This window comes from Carassius auratus, unplaced genomic scaffold (assembly GCF_003368295.1).
Source record: "Carassius auratus strain Wakin unplaced genomic scaffold, ASM336829v1 scaf_tig00021425, whole genome shotgun sequence".
Taxonomy (NCBI): domain Eukaryota; kingdom Metazoa; phylum Chordata; class Actinopteri; order Cypriniformes; family Cyprinidae; genus Carassius; species Carassius auratus.
The window spans coordinates 680-27,236 of NW_020525109.1; the positions used below are offsets into that span (position 1 = coordinate 680).

General features: G+C 43.0%; 1 protein-coding gene, 1 long non-coding RNA gene and 1 pseudogene across 4 annotated transcripts in view; 2 read left to right on the forward strand and 1 right to left on the reverse strand.

The window, feature by feature from the left end:
• The first annotated feature begins 2,126 nt into the window (after window positions 1-2,126).
• Window positions 2,127-2,455, forward strand: LOC113076913 (uncharacterized). Its single transcript, XR_003281244.1, has 3 exons — window positions 2,127-2,164; window positions 2,244-2,316; window positions 2,393-2,455. It is a non-coding gene; the product is annotated as an uncharacterized LOC113076913 (long non-coding RNA).
• A 3,245-nt stretch (window positions 2,456-5,700) lies between these two features.
• LOC113076912 (zona pellucida sperm-binding protein 4-like) lies at window positions 5,701-7,799 on the forward strand (annotated as a pseudogene).
• Window positions 7,800-16,163: 8,364 nt separating this feature from the next.
• The window catches only part of LOC113076911 (MAX gene-associated protein), a 29,977-nt gene continuing 19,583 nt past the window's right edge, over window positions 16,164-26,557 (reverse strand). For all 3 annotated transcript variants that reach the window (XM_026249522.1, XM_026249520.1, XM_026249521.1), the window contains exons 16-22: window positions 21,128-22,032; window positions 20,660-20,754; window positions 20,541-20,574; window positions 18,313-18,513; window positions 18,116-18,236; window positions 17,415-17,468; window positions 16,164-16,770 (exon numbers count right to left, since the gene is read on the reverse strand). In XM_026249522.1, coding sequence (XP_026105307.1) covers window positions 16,724-16,770; window positions 17,415-17,468; window positions 18,116-18,236; window positions 18,313-18,513; window positions 20,541-20,574; window positions 20,660-20,754; window positions 21,128-22,032 — 1,457 coding nt within the window. In that variant the 3' untranslated portion in view covers window positions 16,164-16,723. The remainder of the gene's footprint in view (window positions 16,771-17,414; window positions 17,469-18,115; window positions 18,237-18,312; window positions 18,514-20,540; window positions 20,575-20,659; window positions 20,755-21,127; window positions 22,033-26,557) is intronic.

Here is a 26,557-nt window from a genome sequence, read left to right on the forward strand (position 1 = left end):
TTTTTTTTGTTTTTTGTGGTTTATAATAAACTTGCTGACAAACTTATATGGATTCTATGGAATTATTTCCCCCAAAGAATCAAAAAGGTCAATTTGGAGAAAAAAAGTCAGCAACGTTGAGAAATTAGTGAACTGTGAGATAGATCAGTCATGACATAAATAGTCAAAATTACCTTTTTTTCTTCTCTCTTTTATTATTTATTTATTCTGTAGTGGAAATAAGCTTCCATATACTTAAAATCATTTACTGCTTATTATAGTATTTTCCTCAATATTTGTAAGAGCACACTTGTCTTCGGGGAGTGTTAAGGAAACGGCACCAAAGAAAAACATCTACTTTTTGGCAATTTCCAGTAAACTTGGACTTGAACCATTCTTATTTGTTGTCAAATATGACATTGGACTCAAGAAACACCAGGTTAACAGAAATTTGAGAACCAATTACAATTGGATAAGATAGTAAAGATTTTCTAATTAAATTTGTTAATCCATGAGTGTTAATGAAGTGGGAGGGACTATCGTTAATTAGCTGAAATCTGTAGAATACAAAAAGACCAAAGGGCAGTATCTCCACTTTGTGTTTAGTTGTTGAACAATGGCTGGAAGTTGGTGTTTTGGTTCAGATTTTGGTGGTTTGTGCTCTCTGTCATGCTGTTCCACAATGGAGTAAATCGCTTCAGGATGTTCAGTCTCTGATGACCCAGCAGTTTTCAGCTTCAGAGCCAGTTCAACAACCAACTAACCAGTGGCTTCCTCCACAAATATGCTTCCGAAGCCAGTTCAACACTGACTAAACCGCAAGTATCTGGTTCAGAAGCCGTTCAGCAACCCAGCTAACCAGCAGTTTCCGCTTCAGAAGCCAGTAGTGCAGGCAGATCCCCTTGATAAATGTGCTGTAGCTGATTCCGAGCAGATCCAATGTGGTCTACCTGGGATCAGTGGTGCTGAGTGGTGAAGCTATTAACTGCTGCTTTAAAGCACAAGCAGTGTTTCTATGGGAGAGCGGGTAAGTGTTTCTCAATCTTCTGTTCGTGTTAAACTGATTCTCTGCATTAACCTGCTCTTGTACCTTGTTCTAGTGACTGTCCCAGTGTATTAGAGATGGTCAGTTTGTGGTAGTGGTGTCGAGAGATGTTACTCTGCCTCGACTGAGTCTGGATTCGGTTCATCTACTGGGTGGAAAACGACCAACTTGCGCTCCCTGTGGGGTCCACACCTTCCTTTGCTATATACCAGTTCCCTGTGACCGCATGTGGCACGAGCGTGATGGTGAGCAGCTGCTACTGGTTTTATTCTGCATTGCTTATGATGGACTGGATGCTGATACCGTACCTATTCACAGGAGGACGGCGGGATATGTGGTGTTATGAAAACAGAATGACCTCATCGTATGAAGTGTGGGATTGGACCATATGGTTCCAATCACAAGGGACAAGCCCATTTTGAGTAGGGATAATATGACCTTGGTGTGAACCTTAATCCCTGATAAATGTTACTAGCTCGCTGTGTGTTGTCCACGGTTCTCTTCCAGTGTAGATACTCTGGAAACTTCTGTGGAAGCTCTGGTTGTGGAAGTCCAACCTCTGGTTCCTCCACCTCCACCAGTAGCTGCTCCTGGACCTCTCCGGGTGGAGCTCAGACCTGGCCCATGGCCCATGTGTCACCAAAGGCTGTGCTGAAGGTAAGGTCTTGTTCTGTTTCTGCCCTAAAGCCTTTTGAATTTGAATCTGGTTCAACCGCAGTGTTCCTCAGGGGATGAGGCCTACACGTCCTACTACAGTGACGCTGATTATCCCATCACAAAAGTCCTGCGAGAGCCGGTGTATGTTGAGGTGCACATTATGGAGAGGACTGACCCCAACATTGTCCTGATGCTGGGACGCTGTTGGACTACTTCAACCCCCAGTCCACTCAGTCTCCCCCAGTGGGACCTTCTGATCAATGGGTGAGCTTACAGCCGATCTTGATCCAGTTAGTCTGCTGGGAGACCCTTTCTAACCTTCTCTTTTGTCTTCAGATGCCCTTACCAGGATGACCGTTATCTGACCACACTGGTTCCAGTGACCGATCTTCTGGTCTTCAGTACCCCAACCCACTACAAGCGCTTCGTTGTGAAGATGTTCACCTTTGTAGATCCAGCTCACTGGCTGCTCTGCAGGAAACCGTATGCCCCCTGTTACTTGAACATTTGTGTTTTTACTACTTGTGGATTCTGTGACTTGAGCCTCTTTCTTCCCTGTCAGATCTTCATCCACTGCAGTACAGAGGTGTGCCATCCATCATCTGGCTCTTGTGAGCAAAGCTGCACCAGGAAACGTGAGTTCTTGCTTTCTCTTGACAAGAGGAACTGAGCATTTTATAAGTGTTCTCACTTTTAACACTTCTCTTACAGGAAGAGATGCTCGTATGAAGGCTGTCTCTGGGGAGCAGACTGTGGTTTCTAGTGGCGCAGTAAACTCTTGGTCGTGTAAATCTAGACTTTAATAAACTTTGTAGAACCCCGAGGTATCTTGTCTATTGGTATTGTTCTGCAGAATCTGGTATTAAATGCCCCTCTTGCCAGGTTTTTTCTTCCTCGCACTGTTAAACCAAGGTTCTACAACCTTGGATGTTTAACAACCCCCCCCCCCCCCAATTCTTGCTGGGACTGAGACTTGAATCTGTTCCCTTTTAGGTCACAAGTCTGACTATTTAACGATTGGGCTAAGACTGAACCACCACAACTTGTGGGTCATATTCAGTGCGGTCTGTCAGTCATCCTAGTACTATCTGCTTATATGGGGAAAGATTTGATTGCAAGCTGGGCAGTTGTGACCTAAAGTTTTAATACTCCATACCAGCAGGGAATGTAGGTTAGGGATTGAATGAACCGTGCTCCCTTCCACTTTCAATACAACCAGTTGCTCCCCAGGCACCACAGTGACTGGTTGCAAACTGCACTGGGTGTTCACTGCTTCTAATGTGCATGCAGTAACTTAGAGTTAAAATTGGAGGACCAATTCTAGTATGGCTTGCCATACTTTGCTTTTGCTGTCCGGTCAAAAAGTGTTGGTTTCTAGAGTATTTTTGAATAAGCGTTTCTTTCCCACTTCACAAAGTGATGGCAAGTAAAATGATTTCTACGCATGTGTAGCTGAGAGGAAAAAATCCTGGTAGAGCCAGTCTTCTGACAAGAAATCAATTATATCAAACTTCAGGCATTTTTATTTCATGCGTAAAAGGCTAACCTGCACCCTGGGGCATAATATTTTGTACCATACGAAAGGCAGTGGTAGAAAATGACTTGAGAGTAAAAAAAAAAAAAAAGTGGTTTGCTGAACAACCACGAGTTACTGCATTCCAAAGTACTTTATTTTATTTGTACCCAAAATGAGATTATGTGAGCATTATGGAGCAGGGTTAATCCTAATCCAAACACTCATGTAATGTTTGTTTCACAAAGGAGACCTGGGAAATCCCTTGTGGACGAATGCATCTGATATCACTACAGCTGAATAACATGCAAAGATGCTTTATAACATGAGAGACAACAAACACACAACTGCAATGCTAATTGACATAGCTTGCAACACCGTATAGAATTTTATCAAAAATATTTTGTCTCGCTGAGTAGACAGAAGCAACAGTTTTCCCAGCATAAACCTAGTTCATTCTGTGTTTGTCCCTCACCAGTGTCCCATTGACACTCGTAAGGTTCTGTCAGAGAACTGTGTGATAATCGTCTGTATGTCCATGATGCCCGTGTTCCTGCAACCACCCCTGTCTCAGATCTGCTCGCTTGTGGAGAAACTCAAGTACCGGGATGCTCTAGCTACAAAGAGCTTCCTAATCCACAGCCCACCTGCTAAACCCAATTGCACCGCCTGGTTAGAAGGTGAGCAAAGAAAGGCACGGCCGAGGCTTTGAGACACCTGTCCTCTGCATGGGACGAGAAGAGTTTTATAAAGCAGTAGTGACAATGAAGATTTGCTGAAAATATGCTCACCCTCGGTCCATCTACCGATTCTACGAACAATGCATGAATAATGTTTTTTGTGCCAACGTTTTGAGAACACTATTAAAGAGTGGATAACTTTGAATGACCATAAACACACAATTGCAATGCTAATTGACATAGCTTGCATCATTGCTACATCGGTGGTTCCCACCTCATTCAAAAAATCTGTCATCATCCCTGTGCCTAAGAACAATAAACCCTATTGTCTGACTGACTATCATCCAGTTGCCCTCACATCAATAGTCATGAAGGTCTTTGAGGGGCTGGTTAAAAACGTCATCTGCTCCTCCATACCGGATACTTTGGACCCTCTTCAGTTTGCCTATCGCCCAAACAGATCCACTGATGATGCCATCTCTCACATCCTGCACTCTTCTCTCACACAAATTGACAGCAATAACAGGAACTACATAAGGCTGCTATTTATTGACTATAGCTCAGCTTTTAATACTATAGTCCCCTTAAAGCTAGCTTCTAAACTCATGGACCTCGGCCTGAATTCTTCACTCTGCAACTGGATTCTTGATTTCCTCACCGGCAGACCTCAAGTGGTGAAAGCCAGTACACCTCCAGCTCCATCACCCTGAACGTAGGAGCCCCACAGGGCTGTGTCCTGAGTCCCCTGGTCTTCTCTCTCTACACACATGATTGCGTGTCTTCCCACAGCTCCACATCTATAATCAAATTTGCTGATGATACTGTGGTTCTAGGCCTCATTCACAACAATAATGAGACTGCATACTTGGATGAGGTAGGGAAATTAACATCATGGTGCCAGGACAACTGTCTCTCTCTGAATGTGAGCAAAAACTAAAGAGCTGATTGTGGACTTCAGGAAGAGACAGCAGCAGCCCTATACTCCTCTTATGATCAGCGGGACCCCTGTGGAGAGGGTGAGCAGCTTCAAGTACCTTGGTGTAAACATCTCTGAGGACCTGACTTGGACTACACACATTCAAACACAGGTTAATAAAGCCAGCCAAAGACTGTACCATCTGCGACAGCTGAGGAAATTCAGGGTCTCACCAGCAATCCTGAAAACTTTCTATTCTGGGGCTATAGAAAGTGTATTGACTCAGTGCATCTCAGTGTGGTATGGGAACAGCTCCAGTCAAGAATGCAAAGCCCTGCAGAGAGTTGTGCGCTTAGCTGAGCGCATCTCCGGGTCTGCTCTCCACTCTCTGCAGGACATCTATCTCAAACACTGCAGAAGCAGAGCTGCTAAAATCATCAAAGACTCCACCCACCCCAGTAACCATCTCTTCACTTTGCTGCCATCTGGTAAGCGCTTCCGCAGCCTGATGGCAAAAAACCGAGAGACTCGGGAGAAGTTTCTTCCCCCAGGCCATCAGACTCCTAAACTCAAAACCAGCCTCTTAACATCTTCATGTCTCCACTTAATGTTCACTTTATCAGTAAGATATTCATCATTCACTATCTCACATGACATACTGACAGTGTCGACCGTTTTGCACATTTGCAAAATGTGCAAAATCACAAGTAAGATTTTTCTAATTAAATTTGTGCATTTATGTAAAAAAAATAGGAAAAATAAGAAGTCTATCTTGAGATCCAAGGAGAAACACCCAGCTGCAAGCTACCATTTCTGCAAGTCATGAGAACCATGAGTGTTAATGAAGAGGGAGGGACTATCGTTAATTAGCTTAAATCTGTAGAGTACAAAAAGACCAAAGGGCAGTATCTCCACTTTGTGTTTAGCTGTTGAACAATGGGTGGAAGTTGGTGTTTGCTTCAGATTTTGCTGGTTTGTGCTTTCTGTCATGCTGTTCCAAACTGGAGTAAATCACTTCAGGATGTTCAGTCTCCGATGACCCAGCAGTTTCAGCTTCAGAAGCCAGTTCAACAACCAAACTAACCAGCAGTTTCCACTTCAGAAGCCAGTTCAACAACCTAAACCACAGTTTCCGCTTCAGAAGCCGGTTCAACAACCAACTTACCAGCAGTTTCCACTTCAGAAGCCAGTTCAACAACCTAAACCACAGTTTCCGCTTCAGAAGCCGGTTCAACAACCAACTTACCAGCAGTTTCCGCTTCAGAAGCCAGTTCAACAACCTAAACCACAGTTTCCGCTTCAGAAGCCGGTTCAACAACCAACTTACCAGCAGTTTCCGCTTCAGAAGCCAGTTCAACAACCTAAACCACAGTTTCCACATCAGAAGCCAGTAGTGCAGGCAGATCCCCTTGATAAATGTGCTGTAGCTGATTCCGAGCAGATCCAATGTGGTCTACCTGGGATCAGTGGTGCTGAGTGTGAAGCTATTAACTGCTGCTTTAAAGCACAGCAGTGTTTCTATGGGAGGGCAGGTAAGCGTTCTCAATCTTCTGTTCGTGTTAAACTGATTCTCTGCATTAACCTGCTCTTGTACCTTGTTCTAGTGACTGTCCAGTGTATTAGAGATGGTCAGTTTGTGGTAGTGGTGTCTAGAGATGTTACTCTGCCTCGACTGAGTCTGGATTCTGTTCATCTACTGGGTGGAAACGACCCACCTTGCGCTCCTGTGGGGTCCACACCTTCCTTTGCTATATACCAGTTCCCTGTGACCGCATGTGGCACGAGCGTGATGGTGAGCAGCTGCTACTGGTTTTATTCTGCATTGCTTATGATGGACTGGATGCTGATACCGTACCTATTCACAGGAGGATGGCGGATATGTGGTGTATGAAAACAGAATGACCTCATCGTATGAAGTGGGGATTGGACCATATGGTTCCATCACAAGGGACAGTCATTTTGAGTAGGTGATCTATGACTGTGTGAACCTTAATCCCTGATAAATGCTACAAGCTCAATGTGTTGTCCAGGTTTCTCTTCCAGTGTAGATACTCTGAAACTTCTGTGGAAGCTCTGGTTGTGGAGGTCAACTCTGTTCCTCCACCTCCACCAGTAGCTGCTCCTGGACCTCTCCGGGTGGAGCTCAGACTGGCCAATGGCCAATGTGTAACCAAAGGCTGTGCTGAAGGTAAGGTCCTGTTCTGTGTCTGCCTAAAGCCTTTCGAATTTGAATCTGGTTCAACCGCAGTGTTCCTCAGGGGATGAGGCCTACACGTCCTACTACAGTGACGCTGATTATCCCATCACAAAAGTCCTGCGAGAGCCGGTGTATGTTGAGGTGCACATTATGGAGAGGACTGACCCCAACATTGTCCTGATGCTGGGACGCTGTTGGACTACTTCAACCCCCAGTCCACTCAGTCTCCCCCAGTGGGACCTTCTGATCGATGGGTGGGCTTACAGCCGATCTTGATCCAGTTAGTCTGCTGGGAGACCCTTTCTAACCTTCTCTTTTGTCTTCAGATGCCCTTACCAGGATGACCGTTATTTGACCACACTGGTTCCAGTGACCGGATCTTCTGGTCTTCAGTACCCAACCCACTACAAGCGCTTCGTTGTGAAGATGTTCACATTTGTAGATCCAGCCTCACTGGCTGCTCTGCAGGAAACCGTATGCCCCCTGTTACTTGAACATTTGTGTTTTTACTACTTGTGGATTCTGTGACTTGAGCCTCTTTCTTCCCTGTCAGATCTTCATCCACTGCAGTACAGAGGTGTGCCATCCATCATCTGGCTCTTGTGAGCAAAGCTGCACCAGGAAACGTGAGTTCTTGCTTTCTCTTGACGAGGAACTGCACATTTTATAAGTGTTCTCACTTCTGACATATCTTTCAGGAAGAGACACTCCTATCAAGGCTGTCTCTGGGGAGCAGACTGTGGTTTCTAGTGGAGAAGTTACTCTGGTCATGTAAATCTAGTTTTTAATAAACTTTACAGAAGTTTACAATTTATCTTGTCCTTTGCTGTTGTTCTGCAGAATCTGGTATTACATGTCCCTCTTGCCAGGTTTTTTTTTCTTCTCCAACCTACTTGCCAGAATACCTAACATTAATGTTCATAATTTAATTGGCCGTTTAACAATGTAAAGTGTGACCAACAAAATCTTGGGTTTGTTGTAGTCCAGATCAAAATGGGACAATAAGTTTGAAAATGGGCTTATTACGTCTAAATATTTGGTGCTGTGTGGTGAACACCGTACAAATCTGAATGACCATTTAAATATGTTGGGGTTTCCAGGGTAAGGGCTGCGTAATTAGTTATTCCTGGTATTTAGATGTAACCACGATAACCATATTGTGCATATTCATTACCATGATGTTATCATCTTACTGAATATGGTCTAAGGTTTACTAGAACAAGGTCTCATAGCTGGTTAAAAAGAACTTGCACATTTTACAACTCTCTCCCCAGTCTGGCATGAATGGTTCATATAGTTCCTGTATCAAAAGAAGGCTGGCATTCTGAAATAAAATGTACTGTGACTGGTTAGCTGGGTGAGCGTGTGTTTGTGTTTGGCAGCACTGCCTGGTTTAGAAATGTCATGCTACCTTATCATAGCCCCCTGATGTGAGCTACAGTGTAAATATTGGTCAAATCAATTTGAGCATGAGTTTATCCTGGAATGTTTTAACCATTCCTAGTTGACCAAATACACACTGGAAAAGGAAATCAGAATGGCAAAGAGTAATTTATACTAACAAGCTAAAGAACTAATTATTTCCAGTGATCCTGCTTCTGTGTAGAAACACCCTATTCTCCAGCACTCTGGCGAATCAACAACAGGTTGGGTCCTCTACTACACTAGTGACTGTACGTCCTCTGTAAAGCTCCTGAAGTTTGTAGACGACGCCACACTCATCGGCCTCATTCAGGACAGTGATGAGTCTGCTTAAAGACAGGAGGTTAAAGAGCTGGCTGTCTGGTGCACTCTTAACAACATGGAGCTGAACACACTCAAAACAGTGGAGATGATGGTGGTTGGAGAGTGTTTTCTCTACTTCCGGTTGCCTTCTGTAGCTAATGGTAGCTCCGTGTAGCTGATTTTATTTTTTTTAAAGTGGTAAAATATAACTTAATTCACACCATATTTCTGATATTATTGATCAATCTTATCAGATTAACTTTGATCATTCACTTTTCCGTGACTGCAGTACACCTGCAAAGCGTTAGCACTCGTTAGCTTGTCATTAGCGGTTTCTCCTCTCTCTCTCACGCTGCAGTTTTCCACAAGTTCATCAAACAACTGCAGTAAGAATATTTAATCAAGAACAGTGAGTAATGGCTTCGCCTGCTATCGGTATTTGCACCTCTTGCCACATGTACAGTTTATCTATCTCTGTCGCTGATGAGGGATTCACATGTGATAAATGCAGGGAAATAGTTAGGCTGACAGAGAAGATTTCAGAATTAGAGACACGCATCCAAACTTTAATTGAGGACAGTAAGAATGTTAGGGCTCTAGATACGGCTTTGGATGCGTCTAGCTCAGGGATTCCTGTACATTGTCCGGTTCCAGCAGAGCCCCTGCAGCAGGGCAACTGGGTGACGGTGAGGCAGCGTAGTCGTGGGTCAAAACACCGCTCTTCTGTTCCGATCAAAACATTAAACAGGTTCTCCCCACTCAGTGATGCACCCACTGAGAAACCTGATGAAAGTGCTCTAGTTATTGGTGATTCTATTGTACGGAACGTGAATATAGAGACACCAGCCACCATAGTCAAATGTTTACCGGGAGCCAGAGCGCCTGACATCTTGGCAAATTTAAAAGTGCTGTCTAATGCTAAACATAAATACAGTAAGATTGTTATTCATGCCGGCGCTAATGATGTTCGACTTCGCCAGTCTGAGATCACTAAAAATAACTTTAAAGAGGTGTGTGAACTTGCAAGCACGATGTCAGACACTGTAATATGCTCTGATCCTCTCCCTGCTTACCGTGGTGATGAGATTCATAGCAGATTGTCATCACTCAATGGCTGGATGTCTAAGTGGTGCCCACAGAATAACATAGGTTTCATAGACAATTGGACGAGCTTTTGGGGCAGACCTGACCTGTTTAAAAGAGATGGTCTTCATCCCTCCTGGGGTGGTGCTGCTCTTCTGTCTAGAAATATGGTACATAGTCTTAGTGTTTATACTTGACTAACTGGGGCCCAGGTCAGAAAGCAGACAGACTGGCTAAACCGACCGTCTGCTAGCTGCCTCCCGTCACAGAGGTCAGTTAATTCTCAGCACATAGAGACTCTTTCACCTAGATATCACACTATAGAGACTAGAAACTAGAAAATACAACTAGAAAAATACAAAACTAGAAAATACAAAAAACGTCCAAACCAAGTTAAGGTTAACAATTTAATTGAGGTTCAACAAATAAAAAACAAATGCAATATGGATAAACAAATGATAAAGCTTGGCTTATTGAGTCAGGGGCCTGTTCTTCGTACGTCGCTAACTCAGTTAAAATTATTAAAAATAAAAAAAATATTTAAAAATAATTAAAAAATGCTGTGTAGTCCATTACAGCCTACCATAGACACATTATTTAGATTACATTATTTTAAATGAGTCCACCCCCCAAGATTACTGTTATAAACATGAGCCGTGTCTAAAAGGCAAAGGGGGAGGTGTTGCTTCAATTTATAATAACGTTTTCAGGATTTCTCAGAGGGCAGGCTTCAAGTATAACTCGTTTGAAGTAATGGTGCTTCATATAACATTATCCAGAGAAACCAATGTTAATGATAAATCCCCTGTTATGTTTGTACTGGCTACTGTATACAGGCCACCAGGGCACCATACAGACTTTATTAAAGAGTTTGGTGATTTTACATCCGAGTTAGTTCTGGCTGCAGATAAAGTCTTAATAGTTGGTGATTTTAATATCCATGTTGATAATGAAAAGGATGCATTGGGATCAGCATTTATAGACATTCTGAACTCTATTGCTATTAGACAACATGTTTCAGGACCTACTCATTGTCGAAATCATACTCTAGATTTAATACTGTCACATGGAATTGATGTTGATAGTGTTGAAATTATTCAGCCAAGTGATGATATCTCAGATCATTATTTAGTTCTGTGCAAACTTCATATAGCCAAAATTGTAAATTAATAATAATAATAATAATTCTTTACATTTATATAGCGCTTTTTTTTTTCTAGACACTCAAAGCGCTTACATAGTCAAGGGGTATCTCCTCATCCACCACCAGTGTGCAGCATCCACCTGGATGATGCGACGGCAGCCATAGTGCGCCAGAACGCCCACCACACACCAGCTTACTGATGGAGAGCAGACAGAGTGATGAAGCCAATCAGCGGATATGGGGATTGTTAGGAGGCCATGATGGTCAGAGGCCAATGGGCGAATTTAGCCAGGATGCCGAGGTCACATCTCTACTCTTTACGAAAGACATCCTGGGATTTTTAATGACCACAGAGAGTCAGGACCTCGGTTTAACGTCTCATCCGAAGGACGGTGCTTGTTGACAGTATAGTGTCCCCATCACTACACTGGGGCGCTAGGACCCACACAGACCACAGGGTGAGCACCCCCTGCTGGCCTCACTAGCACCTCTTCCAGCAGCAACCTAGTTTTCTCAGGAGGTCTCCCATCCAGGTACTGACCAGCTCAGCCCTGCTTAGCTTCAGTGGGCAACCGGTCTTGGGCTCCAGGGTGATATGGCTGCCGGCAAACACTGTTTATTGTTAAATTATACTTCTTGTTACAAGTATGGAAGAACCATCACTTCTACCACAAAACACTGCTTTTTAAGTTATCTTCCTGATGTATCCAAATTCCTTAGCATATCCAAAACCTCAGAACAACTTGATGATGTAACAGAAACTATGGACTCTCTCTTTTCTAGCACTTTAAATACAGTTGCTCCTTTACACTTAAGGAAGGTTAAGGAAAACAGTTTGACACCATGGTATAATGAGCATACTCGCACCCTAAAGAGAGCAGCCCGAAAAATGGAGCGCAGCTGGAGGAAAACAAAAACTAGAGGTATTTCGTATTGCTTGGCGGGAAAGTTACCTATCCTACAGAAAAGCATTAGAAACTGCTAGATCTGATTACTTTTCTTCTCTTTTAGAAGAAAACAAACATAACCCCAGGTATTTATTCAATACAGTGGTTAAATTAACGAAAAATAAAGCCTCAACAAGTGTTGACATTTCCCAACACCACAGCAGTAATGACTTTATGAACTACTTTACTTCTAAAATCGATACTATTAGAGATAAAATTGCAACCATTCAGCCGTCAGGTACAGTATCACATCAGACAGTGCACTATAGACCCCCTGAGGAACAGTTCCACTCATTCTCTACTATAGGAGAGGAAGAATTGTATAAACTTGTTAAATCATCTAAACCAACAACATGTATGTTAGACCCTATACCATCTAAGCTCCTAAACGAGGTGCTTCCAGAAGTTATAGATCCTCTTCTGACTATTATAAATTCATCATTGTCATTAGGATATGTCCCCAAAACCTTCAAACTGGCTGTTATTAAGCCTCTCATCAAAAAACCACAACTTGACCCCAAAGAACTAGTTAATTATAGCCCAATCTCGAATCTCCCTTTTCTGTCCAAGATACTAGAAAAGGTGGTATCCTCACAATTGTATTCCTTCTTAGAGAAAAATGGTATATGTGAGGATTTCCAGTCAGGATTTAGACCGTATCATAGTACTGAGACTGCTCTCCTTAGAGTTACAAATGATCTGCTCTTATCATCTGATCGTGAGTGTATCTCTCTATTAGTTTTATTGGATCTTAGTGCTGCGTTTGACACAATTGACCACAACATTCTTTTGCATAGACTTGAACACTTTGTTGGCATCAGTGGAAGTGCATTAGCATGGTTTAAATCGTACTTATATGACCGCCATCAGTTCGTAGCAGTGAATGAAGATGTATCATATCGATCACAAGTGCAGTATGGAGTACCTCAAGGCTCAGTACTAGGGCCGCTACTCTTCATGCTTTATGTTACCCTTGGGAGATATCATCAGGAAACATGGTGTTAGCTTTCACTGTTATGCTGATGATACTCAGCTCTATATTTCTTCACGGCCCGGTGAAACACACCAATTTGAAAAACTAATGGAATGCATAGTCGATATAAAAAACTGGATGATGAGTAATTTAAAAAAACAGGTGTTAATCATAGGGCCTAAAAACTCTGCTTGTAATAACCTAGAACACTGTCTAAGACTTGATGGTTGCTCTGTCAATTCTTCGTCATCAGTTAGGAACCTAGGTGTGCTACTTGATCGCAATCTTTCCTTAGAAAGCCACGTTTCTAGCATTTGTAAAACTGCATTTTTCCATCTCTAAAATATATCTAAATTACCGCCTATGCTCTCAATGTCAAATGCAGAAATGTTAATTCATGTATTTATGACTTCAAGGTTAGATTATTGTAATGCTTTATTGGGTGGTTGCTCTGCACGCTTAGTAAACAAACTACAGCTAGTCCAAAATGCAGCAGCAAGCGTTCTTACTAGAACCAGGAAGTATGACCATATTAGCCCGGTCCTGTCCACACTGCACTGGCTCCCTATCAAACATCGTATAGATTTTAAAATATTGCTTATTACTTATAAAGCCCTGAATGGTTTAGCACCTCAGTATACTCCTCTACGTCCGCTACGTTCTCAAAACTCAGGCAATTTGATAATACAAAACATTTGTCAGTCGTGGCCTAATTGAAAGGTTGTGAGTTTGAGTCCCGGGCCGGCAGGAATTGTGGGTGGGGGGAGTGCATGTACAGTTCCCTCTCCACCTTCAATACCACGACTTAGGTGCCCTTGAGCAAGCCATTGAACCCCCAACTGCTCCCCGGGCGCCGCAGCATAAATGATGAACACTGCTCCGGGTGTGTGCTCACAGTGTGTGTGTGTGTGTGTGTTCACTGCTCTGTGTGTGTGCGCACTTCGAATTGGTTAAATGCAGAGCACAAATTCTGAGTATGGGTCACCATACTTGGCTGAATGTCACGTCACTTGCAGTTTAAATCTAGATTAAAGACCCATCTCTTTAACCTGGCATACACATAACATACTAATATGCTTTTAATATCCAAATCCGTTAAAGGATTTTTAGGCTTCATTAATTAGGTAAACCGGAACCGGAAACACTTCACATAACACCGTACTTTCTACATCATTAGAAGAATGGCATCTACGCTAATATTAGTCTGTTTCTCTCTTGTTCCGAGGTCACCGTGGCCACGAGATCCAGTCTGTGTCCAGATCAGAGGGTCACTGCAGTCACCCGGATCCAGTACGTATCCAGACCAGATGGTGGATCAGCACCTAGAAAGGACCTCTACATCCCTGAAAGACAGCGGAGACCAGGACAACTAGAGCCCAGATACAGATCCCCTGTAAAGACCTTGTATCAGAGGAGCACCAGGACAAGACCACAGGAAACAGATGATTCTTCTGCACAATCTGACTTTGCTGCAGTCTGGAATTGAACTACTGGTTTCGTCTGGTCAGAGGAGAACTGGCCCCCAACTGAGCCTGGTTTCTCCCAAGGTTTTTTTCTCCATTCTGTCACCGATGGAGTTTCGGTTCCTTGCCGCTGTCGCCTCTGGCTTGCTTAGTTGGGGTCACTTCATCTACAGCGATATCGTTGACTTGATTGCAAATAAATGCACAGACACTATTTAAACTGAACAGAGATGACATCACTGAATTCAATGATGAACCGCCTTTAACTATCATTTTGCATTATTGACACACTGTTTTCCAAATGAATGTTGTTCAGTTGCTTTGATGCAATGTATTTTGTTTAAAGCGCTATATAAATAAAGGTGACTTTGACTTTGACTTTAGGAGAAACCCCCCTGCACTCCCCCCACTCACCATCATGAACAGCACTGTGACTGCAGTGGAGTCATTCAGGTTCCTGGGCACCACTATCTCTCAGGACCTGAAGTGGGACATTCACATTGACTCCATCGTGAAAAAGGCCCAGCAGAGGTTGTACTTCCTTCGCCAGCTGAGGAAGTTTAACCTGCCACAGGAGCTGCTGAAACAGTTCTACTCCACCATCATCGAATCCATCCTCTGTACTTCAGTAACTGTCTGGTTCAGCTCAGCTTCTAAATCTGACCTCAGAAGACTACAGAGGGTAGTCCGGACTGCTGTGAGAAAAATAAAAAAAGAGAAAAAGGGCTGTTAAAATCACTCTGGACCCCTCACATCCAGCACACTCCCTCTCTGAACTGTGTCCATCTGGTCGACGCTACAGAGCACTGAGCACTAGAACGACCAGACACAGGACCAGTTTCTTCCCTCAGGCAATCCATCTTATGAACAGCTTATAATAACGGCGGACACACTACACTTTATATTTATATACACACACACTTTACATTTCAAATCATACCTGTACATACATTACTGTCAGTATTATATTTTGTGCTTTTGCTTGTTTTGTACATTGTCTATTTTGTATATTTTTACATACAACAAAATTGGTAAATCGGCCACAGAGAGTCGTGCTCCGCAGCGTTTGAACCTCCAGACTCCAGCACACTTCACATCACAGACTTTCAAGACGACTTGAAAGAGGAACATTTTCATTCATATTTTAAATGAAGTATTAATTTTCCTATAAAAATACTACATTTTGGCAATATTTATGCCGTTTACATTTACACAAACACACAAAAAAGGGCAAAAATGTCTCAGAGGACGCACACGTGATAACCAGAATTATTTTTAACTAAAATTAAAAACACAAAAGTTTGTTACTTGAAATAAAATACATGCTAACTTTAAATTTGACCCTAGACCACAAAAACAGCTGTAAGGGTAAAAGTTATTAAATTTAGATTAATGCATCATCTCAAAGCTGAATAAATCATATAACTTTTATTTTAGCTAGTTGCAAAGAAAACATCTCATTTTATTTTAGTTTAACTTGTCTTCAAACACTTGACTGAAAAAAATAATTAAAAATTAATAAAAAATATAGATGTAAAAAAAAAAACTATAAAAATGACTACAAACACAAAATTACTAAACCATTTACTAAAATTAAAGTGAAAATAAAATAAAACCCAATTCAAAATATGTACAATAAACTATAACAGTATAAATAGTATATCAGATACATGAATAAACATCTGTAGTAACACTATAATAAACACTAATGTGTCATGAATGCACTCTTTTAAAAATGTGTTTAATCAAATCAAAACTGCAGTTTTTGTGTTTCATGTTTAACTTTCATTAAAAAGTGTTACACTACATTTATAAAGGCAAGACAGAAGACAATCACAGCATTTACATGGCATTAGATTTTATTTGTGCACAAGGCCACAATATCAACTCAATTCTGAGGCTATTTGATTCTGATAAAGAGGGAAATCCACATGATTTGACTTTAAGATCCATCCGGTTAGGAGATATTCAGATCTCTGGGAGATTAATCGGTGATTACAAACAACAGAAAACTAACACCGGCCTCGTCAACCATCCATGATGCAGAAATCACAAAAATAAATCTATTCTAACAAAAAGATCACACAGTCCATAAACTGAGCACAACATGTTTAGTATTAAACGAGAAGCCATAGAAATACCACCCCAATGTGGGTTAATGAGCTCATTATTAAGTAATATCCTGAGAAATATTAATTCACAATAGCTTTAGACAAAGACTGTACAAGCTGTAAAAGTGAAAAACGGCCAGTTCTGTCCATCATTAGCAGAAAAAGGAAGTATTGCTCCATGATGCACAGGATTCACTCCTCAGCTGGAGCTATAGTGACTCCGGAGTGACTCCAGAACACCTGCTGATCTCATGATGAGCTGAAGCTGAAGCACATCCTGGTCTCAGGCTCTAGCTGAAGGACTGCAGGATCACGCTGGGCAAACGTCTCTTCAGCACTAAACACAAACACAGAGCGAACGATCTCATATTAACGGTTTTGATAATGCACCTTCAGTCTGAACGGCAGAAATATAGTGGTTTCCACGGTAACAGCAGTAAACACTCAATGAAAGGAAAGGTTCTTCATCACAATTCTGGTGTTTCCATCCACACATTTGAGACCTCTAGAAATCATAATTACCGTATTTTTCAGAATATAAGTCGCATCAGTTCAAAAATATGTCATGATGAGGAAAAAAAACATAAGTCGCACTGGACTATAAGTCACATTTATTTAGAGCCAAGAACCAAGAGTTCACATTACCGTCTACAGCCACCAGAGGGCGCTCTATGTGTTCAGTGTAGACTACAGGAGAACTGAGCAGCATAGAGCGCCCTCTGGCGGCTGGAGACGGTCATGTTTTCTCGGTTCATGTCAAATTAACTTTGATAAGTCGCACCTGACTATAAGTCGCAGGACCAGCCAAACTATGAAAAAAAGTGCGACTTATAGTCCGGAAAATACGGTAAGACTTTCTTGTGCAATTGAACATTTTATGGCTTTAAATGTGTCTCAACTAAATGTAAGGCTTCTTAAGTCCTCGCAGGAACCCTGGTATCTGTCATCAGCTCCTGTTAGTGTGGTTCATCACGAGCTCACCTGACTGACTGTGTGCAGGACTTCTGGGTAATGAAGGAGCTGCTGTTTTCGGCACTGGAAGAGTCATAAAACATGTTAGTTCATCTCTATAAAGATGCTGTATCATATTCATTCTTGAATTTCTAAGGCCTCTAAATGATCAAATGTTGCTGCTCTTTCAGTGTAAGTGATCTAGTGTCCAGCTGCTGCTTCTGGTGTCAGATCTAAAGTGATTGTGATCAAGTAAAGGTCAGAATAAGGTCACACACACACACACACACACACACACACACACACACACACACACACACACACACACACACACACAGACACACACACAGACACACACACACACACACACACACACACACACACAGAGACAGACACACACACACAAACACACAGAGACACACACACAGACACACACACACACACACACACACAGACACACACACACACACACACAGACACACACACACAGACACACACACACACACACACACAGACACACACAGACACACACACACACAGAGACACACACAGAGACACACACACACACACACACACAGACACACAAACACACACAGACACACACACACACACACACACACACACACAGAGACACACACAGAGACACACACACAGACACACACACATACACACACACACAGAGACACACACACACACACACACACACACACAAACACAAACACATGATTCACCGTCTGCAGCGGAGCGCTGTGAGATCAGGCTCTGATAGTGAGAATGCTGTCGAATCAAGGCCCGTTTGCTGGCCATCAGAGAAGTGTTGTGTTCCTCTAGAGCTCGGATCATCTGCTGAGCCTGAGACAGAGCAGGAAGGAGTCAGTGAACAGGAAGTGTCCAGCAGAGATCTGAGGAGCGCAGGGTTGAGTCTCACCTCTCGGAGCAGGTCCTGAGTGCTCATCATCACATCATCTTCAACACCCAGCATCCTCTTCAACGAGTCCAAGCTCTGCTGTATCTCGACCAGCTGCTTCTGCTCTCGGAGCGCTCGGTTCAGACGCCACGTCCGTGTGTACAGCGGCAGATCAGACATACGCCACACTGCATGATGGGACTCCGCTGCTTTACATTTCAGCTGGAAACACATGAAGATCAGGTTATGAAGATCAGGTTATGATGATCAGGTTATGATGATCAGGTTATGAAGATCAGGTTATGAAGATCAGGTTATGATGATCAGGTTGTGATGATCAGGTTATGATGATCAGGTTATGAAGATCAGGTTATGATGATCAGGTTATGAAGATCAGGTTATGAAGATCAGGTTATGAAGATCAGGTTATGATGATCAGGTTATGAAGATCAGGTTATGAAGATCAGGTTATGAAGATCAGGTTATGATGATCAGGTTATGAAGATCAGGTTATGAAGATCAGGTTATGAAGATCAGGTTATGATGATCAGGTTATGATGATCAGGTTATGAAGATCAGGTTATGAAGATCAGGTTATGAAGATCAGGTTATGAAGATCAGGTTATGAAGATCAGGTTATGATGATCAGGTTATGATGATCAGGTTATGAAGATCAGGTTATGATGATCAGGTTATGAAGATCAGGTTATGAAGATCAGGTTATGATGATCAGGTTGTGATGATCAGGTTATGATGATCAGGTTATGAAGATCAGGTTATGATGATCAGGTTATGAAGATCAGGTTATGAAGATCAGGTTACGAAGATCAGGTTACGATGATCAGGTTACGAAGATCAGGTTACGAAGATCAGGTTATGATGATCAGGTTATGAAGATCAGGTTATGAAGATCAGGTTATGATGATCAGGTTGTGATGATCAGGTTATGATGATCAGGTTATGAAGATCAGGTTATGATGATCAGGTTATGAAGATCAGGTTATGAAGATCAGGTTATGAAGATCAGGTTATGATGATCAGGTTATGAAGATCAGGTTATGAAGATCAGGTTATGAAGATCAGGTTATGATGATCAGGTTATGAAGATCAGGTTATGAAGATCAGGTTATGAAGATCAGGTTATGATGATCAGGTTATGATGATCAGGTTATGAAGATCAGGTTATGAAGATCAGGTTATGAAGATCAGGTTATGAAGATCAGGTTATGAAGATCAGGTTATGATGATCAGGTTATGATGATCAGGTTATGAAGATCAGGTTATGATGATCAGGTTACGAAGATCAGGTTACGATGATCAGGTTACGATGATCAGGTTACGAAGATCAGGTTATGATGATCAGGTTACGAAGATCAGGTTACGAAGATCAGGTTACGATGATCAGGTTACGAAGATCAGGTTACGATGATCAGGTTACGAAGATCAGGTTATGATGATCAGGTTACGATGATCAGGTTACGATGATCAGGTTATGAAGATCAGGTTACGAAGATCAGGTTACGAAGATCAGGTTACGAAGATCAGGTTACGATGATCAGGTTACGAAGATCAGGTTATGATGATCAGGTTATGAAGATCAGGTTATGAAGATCAGGTTATGATGATCAGGTTATGATGATCAGGTTATGAAGATCAGGTTACGATGATCAGGTTACGAAGATCAGGTTATGATGATCAGGTTATGAAGATCAGGTTATGAAGATCAGGTTATGAAGATCAGGTTATGAAGATCAGGTTATGAAGATCAGGTTACGATGATCAGGTTATGAAGATCAGGTTACGATGATCAGGTTATGATGATCAGGTTATGATGATCAGGTTATGATGATCAGGTTATGATGATCAGGTTATGAAGATCAGGTTACGATGATCAGGTTATGAAGATCAGGTTACGATGATCAGGTTATGATGATCAGGTTATGAAGATCTATCGGCGCAGTGATGGAGTGTTTGGGGTTTCAGCTGCACAACAGCTTCACTGGATATTTCAATTTCACAATTTTCTAAACATTTTTTAAACCATAGCAAATAAACTGATAAAGTGAGACATGTTGAAGGTGTCTGAATACATCTTGGTTTGACTGTATGATAACATTTAATTTAACTGTAAAATGAAGCATATATATTTAGAGACAGTAAATCAAGTGATTTTCATATTATTTTTGCTTTTCACCTCATAATAGTTCAGTGATCAGAACAAACTGGAGGTAAAGAAAGAAGAGACTCACAAGCCACTGACTCTGAGCTGCTTGCTGTGTTTTCCTGAAGAGAAGAGAGATGTGTAAGAGCAGCCGAATCAATCTGAAGAGTGTGTGTGTGTGTGTGTGTGTGTAAGCTCAGGACTCACCGTCTCGCCTTCGCTCTCAAGAGACTGATGTTCATCTTCTGATCGTACTCCTCAAACGTCTCGATGTCCACCTCCTCCTCGCTGTACCACTCGTTCTAGGATCCAAACACAGCACAATCTGAGAACACCGACTCACACACACTTTCTTCTTCTTCTTCTTCAGGATGGGTCGATTAAAGGTTGATATTGGAGACTTATTTCATGATTCAGTTTATTTAGATTCACATGCTTGATTCATCTGAATATGTATGCAATCAGTTTCAGTACGTTTATTATAATATTACAATGTGCAAACACATGAATTGCACTTAAGACAGGTTTTTTAACTTTATAATTATGTAATTGTTTTTTATATGTTATTGAAGTTATGATATCAGTGGATTTCATTCATGTTGATCGATTGAATCTCATTATAGAGTTGATGTTTGCAAAGTAACGAGGCTCTGATTGATTCTTCTCATGACTTACGCTGTCCTCTGTGGTCCATCCGTCGCTGGAGTACATGACTTCAGCAGAATCCGCTCGAGGATCGTCTGGAGCCTGTGGTTTTCTCCTCTTCTGGATCTCCTCCGGTCGGGGTGTGGGTGCTTTAGTGTTCGCAGGAGAGACCAGCGAGGTGCGACCCTCAAACAGAGAGAAGAACAATCCTGCACCAGTGGTTGTGTTCTTCAGATGCTGCTGGACGTCAGTAATGGAGGATCTGACACTGGGATCCCTGCTTTCAGAGGTTTTGGGTTGATGACTGACGTCTGTGATCGCCTCAGGGTCTGGCTCCTCTATTTTGGGGTGGCTCTGTGGGGACTGGTCCGTATCGTCCTCCATCTTGATGTGCAGCGATGTTTCCTGTGGCTCAGGTTGGTCAGAGCACGGACGCTTGGATGAAGACTCGCTGCTGTAAGACTCTACTTTAATGATAACTGGAGAAGTGTCTTCTGAGAGCGGACCACTGCCATCTTCAGCTGCTTCTGTTTTAATAGAGGTGGGCTCTTCATGAGTGTTTTCGGGTGATTTCTCGGTGCATGCAGCGGGTACAGAAGCGGTCGTTGGGCTGCTCACACTGGGACTGACAAACATGGGCAGTTTTATTAACCTATATCCTCCAGGAAGTAACAATGTTCCAGTTCCAGTCGACTCAGGAGCTGTTCCTGTCTGTTCTACACCAGCAGTCTTGCTCTCGGCAGAAGGAGGGCATATCCTGAAGGAAAACATGCCAGCTTTACCAAGAAAACCGTTCTGGAGACCCAGAGCTTCCACACTTCCAAAGGTAGAGTTTCCCTGCACTGTGTGGATTCTGGGAATGATGAAGGGAATGGGTTGAGATGCTGGGATGGATGTGTTCATCTGAGCTGACTGTGGCTCCTGTGGAGCACCTTCTGTAGAGGAACCAGGTGAGAATGATCATTATACAGAAAACACAGACAAAACAGCAGCCATAAAAAATGGAGTTTACTGTATAACCTGATTGTTTCAGAACTTGGCAATATTTGGATGTATACATCCTTCATCAGGATTTTACCTTTTAATTTCTGGATATAGGCAGATATAGGCTAATAATGTCACCAGGGAAAAACAGCAAGGAGACTGCATTACCATTTTATTGACAAACTACTGCTTTGTTTTGGCTTTGGTTAGCGACACTGGTCTTTACCGCAGTAGTGTCGATGCACCTGTGTGTGGTTTCATACGGATTACATGATCTGAGGATATCTGTTTTACATCTAAATTGGTTTATTTCAAAGTAAACATTTCTATCTTCATACTTTCTATACTCTATACTCTCTACACTTTCCTGCAAGCGAACGTCCAGAGCAGAAGAAGAAGAAGAACGTTTACGGATTCAAAAATAATACAACTTATTAAAACATTACTTTTATTTTTGTAAAAATGTTATGACTTTTTTATTTAATGAAACATTTCACAGGGTACTTTTATTGTTAAAACTTTAATAAACTATTCAGTTGTATACTGTGACAAAGCTGACCTAATTGTCACTGCTGGGCAACACTGGCACACACACGCACACACCTACACTTAAGCAGAAATACTTACCTTTGTAATAACTCACGCTCATTTCCCTCCTGGTGTTCCGCCGTCGGCAGCGCGGGTGCACACGCACTCCCGATGGCACATATGTGTTGGACATTATTTCATCTTCCCCTCCACATCCGTCAATATTCATAACCCCGGACATTTCACACACTCACACTGCACGTTGTTTGATGTCGTCTTGTCTAATCGGTGTTAGTTATGTTGAATTGGGCGTGCGATGGTTGGTGTTCCGGTGTGAGACGCTGCCAAACAGAGCGATAGAGCGGCGATCACTTATGACGTCACTGACGGCGCCGCGCTGCCGCAGCGCACCGGAAACCAGCCAAACCATTGTTTTATATTAGTAGGGGGTACCTTGTTTTTCCGTGTATATAAATTAAATGGTTGAATGTAGTATTTTTGTGTTTAATGTTTTATTTGTTGATTTATGTGTTTTGAGTTTGTGTTTAGTATTAATTAATTGTGTAAAAGTAGAAATGCCTGAAGTAGTGGGGTTTTTACCATCTGTTATTACCTGTTTGAAAAGTCCCATTTGAAGGGGGTGGAGTCTGTCCTATATAAGGGCAGGCCAGAATAAAACTTATCACTTGTTTACCAAGTCGGAGCGAGAGAGCAACTGTGGTGCCTCAAGCGATCTTTTTGTAACGCCTGTATATTGTGGATACTTACCTGTATATTGACTTTTTTCATTTGGATTATTCCCTCTTTATTTTTCTGTTTATTGTTTCTTTGGTACTTTGTTCACCTATATATATTTTTCACCATTGGACTGTGTATATTTTTTGGCACTGTAAATAAATTGCACTTGCACATAAGTGCTATTGCGGGCTGAGCCATCATTTAACATCTTTTACGGACATTCACAACGTCCCCAAGCGAGTGGTGGTTCTCGTTTTATCACATATGGTGGCAGCGGTGGGATGGCAACCCGCAAGACAGCGCCAAAAGGTAAAAAACCCAGGACGGGTTTGCGGTCCCAGGGGAAGGTGGTGGCTGGAAAGGATGTTACCTGGGATTCAATGGAATCTACAGAGGATGAAGAGGCAGCTACAAGGCTTCCTGAAGCATCAGCAAAGGCCAGTTCACCACAGACCAAGCCCTTCACAGCTGGTGAAATGTCTGGTGAAGGAATGATGTCTCTGATGCGCAAATTCCTGGATGCACAAGAGGAGAGGGAAGAGAGATATCTGCGAGAGCTCCGTGGTCTACGAGAGTCCATCGTACAGTCAGCACGGCCTGCAGAGACCTCGTATGACATAGATAGTCTGCGGATGGACCTACCAACTCCGGCAGCACAGAGAGGACCTACACGAGACAGGCAGGCACATGTCCTAGACTCCACAAATGTCCCAGCACCAAGTCGGCCAATGCAGCGGTCTGAACCAAAAATGCCAGCCTTCCAGCAGGGGGAAGACATTGAAAACTATCTTCGGCGGTTCGAGCGGTTGGCCAGGACCTGGGGGTGGCCTGAGCAGGAGTGGAGCTTTCGACTTGTCCCCTTGCTGACAGGGCAGGCACTGGAGGCGTACTTAGCGATGGATGAGGAGAAGGCAGAAGTGTATGCTGATCTAAGGGAGGCACTGCTGGAGAAATTTAACATCTCACCAGAAACTTACCGCCAGCGCTTCCGAGTGTCCTCTGTTCCAGCGGGAGAGTCACCAACAGAAACTTACCATCGCTTGAGGAATCTGTATCGACGATGGATACGGCCTGAGGAGCATACTAAAGAGGAGATTGGTGAGGCTATTATCCTGGAGCAGCTTCTTCGTGTACTTCCGTATGATACTCGCACATGGGTACGGGAGCATGAGCCGATGACAGGCCTGGCGGCAGCAAAGCTGGCTCAACAGTACATGAATGCTCACAGGGGAGGCCTGCGCACTCAACCACCAAGAGGTACTGTACGTTCGGTTTCTGATCGTTCTGGGGCTGAAGCTGAGAAAAGTCACGCTGATCGTATAGACCATGCACAAGGACAAAAATCATCTGTGGGCAAGGGACTAATTTGTTTTTATTGCCAACAGCCTGGACACAAAGCATCAGTGTGTCCTGTGCGAAAAGCAAAATTGACTGGATTTTGTTATGTTCCCAGAGAGGAAGACAATGCTAGAGACTCTGTAGAGGAGAGTCAAAATAAGTGTAAGGTGACAGTAAATGGACATTCGTTGCAAGCTCTTTTGGACACTGGTAGCACTCTCTCTCTGTTAAAACCATGTTTTGTGCCAAATGTAAATTATGTGAGCACTACCGCTGTTCAATGTGTACATGGAGATGTAAAGCAGTACCCTAGAGCTGAAGTCGTTGTTGAGGTGTATGATCAATTGTACTTGTTAAATGTTGCCATAGTTGATAACTTGCCAGCTGATATGATTTTGGGTCAAGACTTGCCAGTACTAAATGATCTGTTACAAACCACCAAAGACTCTGAAACTGTTACTCCCTCTGCCACTGTTGAAGTGTCATGTCCTGTTGTCACCCGGGCACAAGCCAAGGCAGGTCTGCAGCCACTGCCGGACTTGGACAGTAGTCTGTTGCAGGGCGGCACAAAGGGCCCTAGGAAGTCACGCCGACAGCGGCGTCTAGAGAAGTACATGGGCACCCCAGTTTCTAAAACCTCTGTGGATGGTCTTCAGGTTAGTGGCTGGAGGATTCCGGAGGACATTGCGAAATTACAAAGGGATGATGAGTCTTTAAAATCACTCTTTGAGAAGGCAGGGTGTGAAAATGCAGCTAATCTGTGCAATGAAAAATACGTTGTGTTAAATGGAGTGTTGTATTTGCAGACAAATGATGTGACACGTTTAGTTGTTCCAACATGTTGCCGCCATATTGTCTTACATTTAGCACACACTGTTCCCTGGGCTGGCCACCTAGGACAGCAGAAAACATATGCACGCATTAGTTCACGGTTCCACTGGCCTACACTATACACAGATGTTCAGACATATTGCAATACATGTGCCATCTGTCAAAAGACCAGTGTTGTTTCCCAGCGGGGCAAAGCACCCCTGCATCCTCTCCCTGTGATCTCTTCTCCTTTCAGACGCATCGCCATGGACATCGTAGGCCCACTTGAACGAAGTAGTGCAGGACATCGGTACATCCTGGTGGTCAGCGACTATGCTACAAGATATCCAGAAGCGTTTCCACTCCGATCCATCACAACGCCGAAAATCATCCATGCCCTCGTCCAAATGTTCTCCAGAGTAGGCATTCCAGAGGAGATCCTAACAGACCAGGGAACTAACTTCACCTCACGGTTAATGGGGCAACTATACCAGCAGCTGGGTATCAACGCCATCAAGACGACCCCATACCACCCTCAGACAGATGGTCTGGTGGAGCGTTTTAATCAAACCCTTAAGAACATGTTACGTAAGTTTGTTGCCGACACAGGACGGGATTGGGACAAGTGGCTGCCTTTTGTGCTTTTTGCCTACAGAGAAGTACCTCAAGCCTCAACTGGGTTCTCACCATTCGAACTGCTCTATGGATGGCAAGTGCAGGGACCATTGGACCTACTGAGAAGAGGGTGGGAAGACCCTGCATCCAGAACGGAGGAGAAGGGCATAGTGCAGTATGTTCTAGAGATGAGAGATCGACTTGAGCGGTACAGGGAACTGGCCAAAGAGAACCTGCAAGAGGCACAAAAAGCTCAAAAACGATGGTATGACCAGCATGCAAGACTTCGACAGTTCCAGCCGGGGCAGAAAGTTCTACTCCTATTGCCAACATCATCGAATAAGCTGTTGGCCAAGTGGCAAGGGCCATATACCGTGGTCCGCAAGATGGGGCCAGTGACCTATGAGATCCACCACCCTGACAAAGGGAAAGTTAAACAAACTTACC